Raw genomic sequence first — 8,131 nt, 5'->3', positions numbered from 1 at the left:
TGATGTCACTGATTGGTCGATTGAATAAAGAACCAAATATGTTTGTAACTGTTCGTCTCGTCATTCCTTACAACAAAAAGATAAATTATCATCATCTTATAACGAACTCTTTTCAAAGTATTATGTGTCCTCTCCACCATCATAAATGAAGTATCTCCTCTTCTCTATATGTGTATAAGAACTGTTGCATCATATCTTCCAGTCTCATTAGAAAACAGGACTTGTTGTATGCTCAATCTGTTAAGTCCAAAGGAGTTGTATGCTCAATCTGTTAAGTCCAAAGTAGCTGAGCAGCGGCTTGGTTCCCACCAGTTTTGGCAAATAGCAAACAGAATCCTGAACAGAAGCGTGTGCTCCATCCCAACTATTATCAATGGTCCTGAGGTAATCTCGTCAGCATCAGACAAAGCCAAACTCTTTGTCAAGAACTTTGCAGCTAATTCTACCCTTTGCGACCAAGGCCGCCAACCCCCAATATTTCCTCCTGTATCAGAAAACATGCTATGTGATATACGTATATCTGTACGTGATGTTGCCAAGCTAATCAAAAACCTTGATTCCAGTAAAGCAACTGGCCCTGACGGTATTCCAATTATAGTACTCAAAAAACTTCAATCAGAACTAGCGCCCATACTTACAAAACTGTTTAAACGTTGTCTTAAGGAGAATTGCTTCCCATCACCCTGGAAAATCTCATCAGTATGCCCTGTATTTAAGAATTCAGGTGATCGCTCATCCCCCTCTCAGTACAGGCCAATAAGTCTCCTGTGCGTCATGAGTAAGTTGTTGGAATCTGTGTTAAATACAGAAGTAATCAACTATCTCAACAAAAATAACCTTCTTAGTGACACTCAATATGGTTTCCGTTCTGCTAGATCTACAGCAGATGTACTTACAGTTATATCTCATAGGATTAGCAAATCTCTCGACGGAGGCAACCTTTCTAGGGCAATTGCTCTTGACATATCTAAGGCCTTTGATAGGGTATGGCATAAAGGTTTACTTCATAAGATCTCTAGCTATGGTATAGCTGGAAATGTCTTCTCAATTATTAAATCATTTCTTTCTGATAGGTTCTTAAGAGTAGTAGTTGAGGGGCAAAAATCAGAAGCTCACAGTATTAATGCCGGTGTCCCTCAGGGATCCATCCTGAGCCCAACTTTTTCCTGATCTACATTAATGATCTTCCAAATCACATCCTTACATCATTTGTAGACATCTATGCTGACGACACTACCATTTATGGTAGCACATCTAAGACAGTAAACGACCAAGTTCTCTCCAATTCTCTCTCCTCTGATCTTGAGCACATAGTACAATGGGGAAAGGAGTGGCTGGTTACTTTTAATGCATCTAAAACCAAGCTTCTCTCTTTACATCATCAACATTTTGATCCACATCTGGCATCAGTTGAAATGAATGGCTCTCATCTTCAGGAGGCCTCAAGTTTTGACAAGCTTCTGGGCTTGACCTTTACTCCTGATCTTAAATGGTACACGTACATGAAATCTGTTGCCAAGGCCGCTGGAAAAATGGTGGGATCTTTCTATTGATCCGGTAAATATCTCACTGCTGATGCTATTCTCTATCTATATAAGAGCCAGGTACGTCCAAGGATGGAATATTGTTGCCACATCTGGGCAGGAGCTGCTAGAAAGGACTTGTCCTGCCTTGATAGAGTTCAAAATAGACTTTGTAGCCTTGTAGGAGATGTCCTTTTCTCTTCCTTGCAACCTTTATCTCACAGAAGAGATGTTGCAGGTTTGTCTCTGATGTATCGTTATTTTCATGGAAGCTGTTCAACTGAGCTTCAATCTATGGTCCCCCCTCGCCAAACTTTCACAAGAAACACTCGTCTAGCTGTACACACTATCAATAATTCCCCCCACTCTTTATCTGTGCCTAAACCTAAATGTAGATTCCATGAACAAAGCTTCTTTCTTAGAACTGCACGCCTGTGGAATTGTCTTCCGTTTTCCTGCTTTCCGGCTGACTACAATATGGTTGTGTTCAAGTCTAACGTAAATAAGTTCTTGATGAGCCTTTCTATATAAGTTATCAAATTTACCAAATTTTCATTACTAATGATTACTATATTGTCCAATGTCTACTGTACACTCTTTAACCCTTATCCTTGAGTGGCCTCTTGGCCTTGATAAGTGGTGATGCCTATGTAAAAAAAAAAAAAAAAGGACTTTCTTCCACTTCTCAACGTCCCAGGTTTGGTATTCACGACCAAATCTTAAGCGGTCCACTTTGTGACGTGGAAGTAATCGAGGAATTTGCTTACGCTTTTTATTTACCATGCCTTTTTGTTGTAAGTGTCGTCTGATGGTTATTGGACTGCAATGAGCATCTGTAACCCCCTTAATTTGACTAGAAGAAAGTCTTCTGTCATTCATAACAACCCGTCTGATTCTCCTACTCAACGAAGGAGAAATTTTGAGGGGCCTACCAAAGAATTTTGCTTTTCCATAATTCTCAGTGTTCTTTAGAAAGTTGCAAATAACAGTTTTACTGTGATTTACCTCAGCTGCTATCGCTCATTGTGACAAACCTTGCTTATGGAATCCTAGAATTTGAGAGCACTCAACTTCAGTTAGTTTTTTTTTGCTTTAGGCATGGTAAGACCTTTACACAGTGATTGCTAATCTCTAACTGAACTAAAAACATTAGAATTACCATAAATCTAACAATTTATACCCTAGGTCTTATAATTTTGATCATGTGTAAAAAGCCTAATTTAATAAAAATACAAATTTTTAAATAAAATTTTTGGAATGTATTTTTTTGTTTCCATAACTTTTTAGATTGTAGTATTAGTAACTTTAAGTCGGAAGAGTTTAAAAACAAAAAGGTTTCTTTTTAAAGATTTTTAAGTGTTCTTAAATTTTTGATCAGCAGTGTATCTATTTATCTCTCTTGCTCTCTCTCTCTCTCTCTCTTTCTGTATATATATATATATATATATATATATATATATATATATATATATATATATATATATGGTGATTGTCACTTCTTGACAGAAGATCATCTTTCCCTTGCTTTATTGTTGATATATATATATATATATATATATATATATATATATATATATATATATATATATATATATATATATACAGTGATGATCATATTTATTGGCACGGTAAAATAAAAGCTAAATTTTGTCTAATAAATTCTAAAAAAGGGATTAAATTAAAGAAAATAACAAAGTATATTATGTATTTTTAACTGGCCTTTCCGATGCAGCAATCGGATTTTAGAAAAAATAAATAACAAAGGAACAACAAACATAATTGCAAAAAACCCTTGTTCAAAATTATTGGCACAATTTATTTAATAATCAATTGTATAGCCTTTGGCCTTGATTACCTTCCTCAGTCGCTTTTCATAGTTTACAACCAAGTTGTTGCACTCTTCAGTAGAAATTTTAGCCCACTCTTCCTGACAATAATCCTCCAATTGAATAAGATTCTTAGGCTTCCTTTGCATTACCCTCAATTTTAATGTTCTCCATAAATTTTCAATTGGATTAAGGTCTGGGCTTTGTGATGGCCACTCCAAAACATTAATATGATTGTCCTCAAGCCATTTCTTAGTCAGTTTAGCCGAATGCTTTGGGTCATTATCTTGCATGAACCACCAACGACGACCAAGTGAGAGCTCTTTAGCAGAGTCTTTCAGGTTTTCATCCAATATTTTAACATAATCTTCCTTTTTTATGCTACCTGTGACCTTAACAAGTCGCCCTGGTCCAGAGGCAGCAAAGGATCCCCAAAACATCAAACTGCCTCCACCGTGCTTCACTGTGGGTATGGTGTTCTTAGGCAGGAAAGCTTCGCCAGATTTTCTGTAAATATAAGACACTTTATTATGGCCAAATAACTCTATTTTTGTTTCGTCAGTCCATAGAACACGTTTCCAGAATGCAACATCTTTATCAATATGACGTTTTGCAAAGGCTAGCCTTGCTTTCAGGTGCATAGGCTTCAATAAGGGAGTCTTTCTCGGACGACATGCTTTTAAACCAGCTCTCTTCAAAACTCTACCAACTGTATGTCGAGATACATTCACTCCAGAGGTGCTCTGTTCATCAACAATCTCCCCAACAGAGATCCTTGGGTTTTGTTTTACTTGTCGAACAATTTTCCGTTCATCTCTTGGGGAAAGAATCCTTTTTCTCCCTCTACCCTCTAAACTCATAACGTGGCCTTGCGATTTGAACTTGTTTATTATGGCTCTAACAGTGGATTTGGGAAGGTTTAGCTTCTTTGAAATCTTATCATAGCCCTCCCCATTGGTATGGCATGCTACAACAAGCTTCCTGACGTCTTCGCTGTGTTCCTTAGTTTTAACCATGGCGATTGAAAATTATAATTTAGTCACTTATAATAGTTTAAATAAATCGCTATCTAAAAATTATCTGAAAAAAATTATTCACTGAATTAGCGTTAAACAAGCATAATATGGCTATAAAAAAGTTCAGAAAGCACGTAAACCGGAAATTGATTGATATTATACTGATACTAAAAGAAAAACAAAGCCGTGCCAATAATTTTGAACAAGGGTTTTTTGCAATTATGTTTGTTGTTCCTTTGTTATTTATTTTTTCTAAAATCCGATTGCTGCATCGGAAAGGCCAGTTAAAAATACATAATATGCTTTGTTATTTTCTTTAATTTAATCCCTTTTTTAGAATTTATTAGACAAAATTTAGCTTTTATTTTACCGTGCCAATAAATATGATCATCACTGTATATATATATATATATATATATATATATATATATATATATATATATATATATACGCGTAGCCAAATTGAATATTGAAATGCTCATATCTTTGCTTCCGTGGGACGAAACTACATGGAAATTTGCATGAAAATTTACAGGCTTTTAGAAGATTCTAATACTATTCTATAAATTTTATGAAAATTGGTAAAAATGAACCTATATTTTGAAAAATACCCAAATTTATATATTATTTTTAATTAGAATTCATTATTGAAATGAGTATTGATTTATTTATTGCAGACTATTATTTTCATATTTATTAGTTGTTGTTTAGCGATATTTCGGCCAACTATTCCTCTGGCCTTCGTCAGGTGGTAACCGTGACAGATAGGAACTTCGAATGGGCATCTCAATAATGAATTCCAATTAAAAATAAAATATATATCATTCGGTGTGGACCCGACCATGGAAGATCAGATAATGAATAAAACGTGGATTTATAAGATAAAAAAATCCAACCTTGGTCGCCCTTCGGGGCCTGTGGCGCAGTTGATAGAGACGTTGAATCTCTACGGTTCCAGATGAGCATTGTCTGAAGATAGCGGTTTCAATCCTACCCCAAAGCCGGCCAGAGGCTTACTTGGCCAAAACGTGGTGAGACGACAACAACTACGGATAGCAGTGATTACTGAGAATGCAGTTAGGGGATTCAAAGTTCCTATCCATTTCGGTTACCACCTGACGAAGGCCAGAGGAATAGTTAGCTGAAGCGTTGTGAAACAACAACTAATAAAGATGAGAATAATAGTCCGCAATAAATAAATTAATATACCCAAATTTGCCTACATTTGTATATATAGTGTCCTGGCAAGCCAGTTTTATTTTTACTGCTTTGGGATGAATTTTGCTTAATTTTTTTGCTTGGTTGTCTCCCCTGTGGCCTTGCCAGTCCACTAATATATATATATATATATATATATATATATATATATATATATATATATATATATATATATATATATATATATATATATATATAAGCCTCCACAATATTTTTTTGCCATAACATCTCTCTTCAATGTGGCTAGATATGGTGAGTGTTTTTCAAGGTGAGATTCGAAACATGACTGCATGTTAGTAATCTGAACTGCATTTAATCTCATCCACCACCAAAGTAAAATGAATTATAAGTTTTCTTTTTGGTACATTGATGGCTACAGAGAGAGCTCTATTCTAAATACTAAGAGCAATGCTTTGTACTAAATGGAAATTGTTACTTCAATTACTAGAGAGCTCAATAACTAGATAGATAAGAGGTGAGAATAGAAAGGAAAAAGAAAAAGGTAGGCGGATAAAGAAAGAAAAATGAAAAGTGTGAAAATAGAAAGGAAGAGAAGGAAAAAGAAAGTATAAAAGATAAAGAGAATACAAATGTCTATGAAAGAAGAGCAGATAAGATTAAAAATGTACATTTGTATTCACAAATAATAGACAGAAAAGAATAATAAAACAAATGAGTGTAAAGAATTGGGTGGAGGAGGGATAAAAGAGTATTAAATTATTACATGAAACTATATAATTATTAACTCCCCCCCTCTCTCTCTCTCTCTCTCTCTCTCTCTCTCTCTCTCTATCCGCCCAGTATTGTACCTAGTTTTCTATAATGTCTCCCTAGTCATCCGGTTCTTATGTCCGACTTTGACGAAGCCCAGGAGGAGCCATCTTTCAGGTGCATTTTTATCATCATCATGTGACTGACCTCAGAAGGTCAAGGCATTAAAACAATCACCTGCTGCTCACGCTGAACTAAAACAAAAAAACAAAACAAAAACTAAAACAAAAAACAAACAAGCGTAATCACATGAGGGACAACCAACAAGACTAAAATCTTGTTGGTTTGAGGACATTTACCAACAAAAACAAACGACACAGGTTTTCCATTTTTTTGTATTTTTTTTTGTTTTCTTATCTGCCTTCTCTGTTACAAAAAAAAAAAAAAAAAAAAAAAGAGAGAGAAAGATTAAACAGCATGTAAAGAAGAGGAATATTTATTCATTTAATTTTTTGATAAGTTTGACTTACTTTCTACTGGCAGTAAGGCATATTTTATTGTATTAATATGTCAGGAAAATCCTTATTCCATTTGAGTCATTCTTATTATCATCATTATTTGTATTGTCTTGTCGTTTTCTTTTTTGGTCCGTTCTTCTGTACCAGATAATTGTGAAGTACTGAAGTCCTAACTCGACGTACGCAAATTGCGACTTTGAAAAAAAAAAAAAAAAAAGCTTGTTTTTTTTTGTCAAGAACAATTCTCCTAAAGAGAATAATTTACATTTTCAACATTTTATTGTTGTTCTAATGTCTTATCAATTATATCTCCCAACTTAGGGGAAATATAAGTAATTTATTTCCAAAACAAAAGCTTACACCAACTTTAGTGTGTCGGCTGATTTTTTTTCGACTGTCATTGTTTAATTTTGAATGAATGAAAAAAAAAAAAAAAAGAAAAAGAAAAACAAATGACAAATTGTTTTACAACAACAAAAAGTTGAATCCAAATCGTTAGAAACGATTTTTTTTTCTCTCTTTTTGCTTTTTTTTTCATTTCAAGAATTCATTCATTTACAACATTTTGATCCGGCTTGTAAAGGCAGAAGATTATCTTTGCTCCAAGATTATCTTAATTTGAATAATTACACGGATACAGAAAATTAAAAAAAGGAGAAGTGGAGAGACGAAAACATCTGTGGAATTTACAAGACATCTTATTGTTGGCCAATACCATTTTCTTCCTTCGTAAAGAACAGATTTTTTTCAACATTAGAAAATTGAAGAACAAAACAAAAAACATTTTTAAAAATCCAAATAAGTTTTGGTTCTTTTAAAATACCATTTATTTAAAGAAGAAAAAAAAGAGAAAAGAAAGACAAAATATATTTTTTTATGTTTTTGTTACCAATGTATCATTTTGACTTTATAAAGACAGACAGCTTTGAAGAATATTATTTTGTATAATAAGGAAACTGGTGCTGCCTTCGCCTTTATTTTTTGAAGTGGTTTTCTGGTGGTTTCTCTAATGCTGTTTTTTGCAAAATGTCTCAGACACACACAAGAGTTTCTTTGGCATATCAGGATCTTTCCGAATTACCCATGGAATTTATGCTCAAGTATGGAGATTGGTTGGACGAACTTGATTTAACTTACAACCGAATATCGTATCCTTTTTATTATTATTTCCCGCTTAAAAAATTGCTTTTTTTTTTCAGTTTAAAAAAATGTAATTTTTATTCAGTTTTAACATGCGGATTAATTTGGATATTTTTATATTGATTATTTTCACAACGTTTCGACCGATAAAGTCTCCGACCCTCTTCAGGTGCATCTTT

At 34.0% G+C, this 8,131-nt stretch overlaps 1 protein-coding gene across 6 annotated transcripts in view; it reads left to right on the top strand.

The window, feature by feature from the left end:
- The first annotated feature begins 6,015 nt into the window (after positions 1 to 6,015).
- The window catches only part of LOC145288655 (leucine-rich melanocyte differentiation-associated protein-like), a 212,776-nt gene continuing 210,660 nt past the window's right edge, over positions 6,016 to 8,131 (top strand). For 3 of the 6 annotated variants that reach the window (XM_080136349.1, XM_080136350.1, XM_080136348.1), the window contains exon 1: positions 6,146 to 7,960. In XM_080136349.1, coding sequence (XP_079992475.1) covers positions 7,839 to 7,960 — 122 coding nt within the window. In that variant the 5' untranslated portion in view covers positions 6,146 to 7,838. Of the gene's footprint in view, positions 7,961 to 8,131 lie in introns of all 6 variants that reach the window. The other 3 variants (XM_080136346.1, XM_080136345.1, XM_080136347.1) reach the window with 3 other exon arrangements.

The sequence above is a fragment of the Euprymna scolopes genome, chromosome 2 (genome assembly GCF_053919585.1).
Source record: "Euprymna scolopes isolate OS-2025 chromosome 2, ASM5391958v1, whole genome shotgun sequence".
Classification (NCBI taxonomy): Eukaryota; Metazoa; Mollusca; class Cephalopoda; order Sepiida; family Sepiolidae; genus Euprymna; species Euprymna scolopes.
This window is presented reverse-complemented; position numbering and strand designations above follow the sequence as displayed.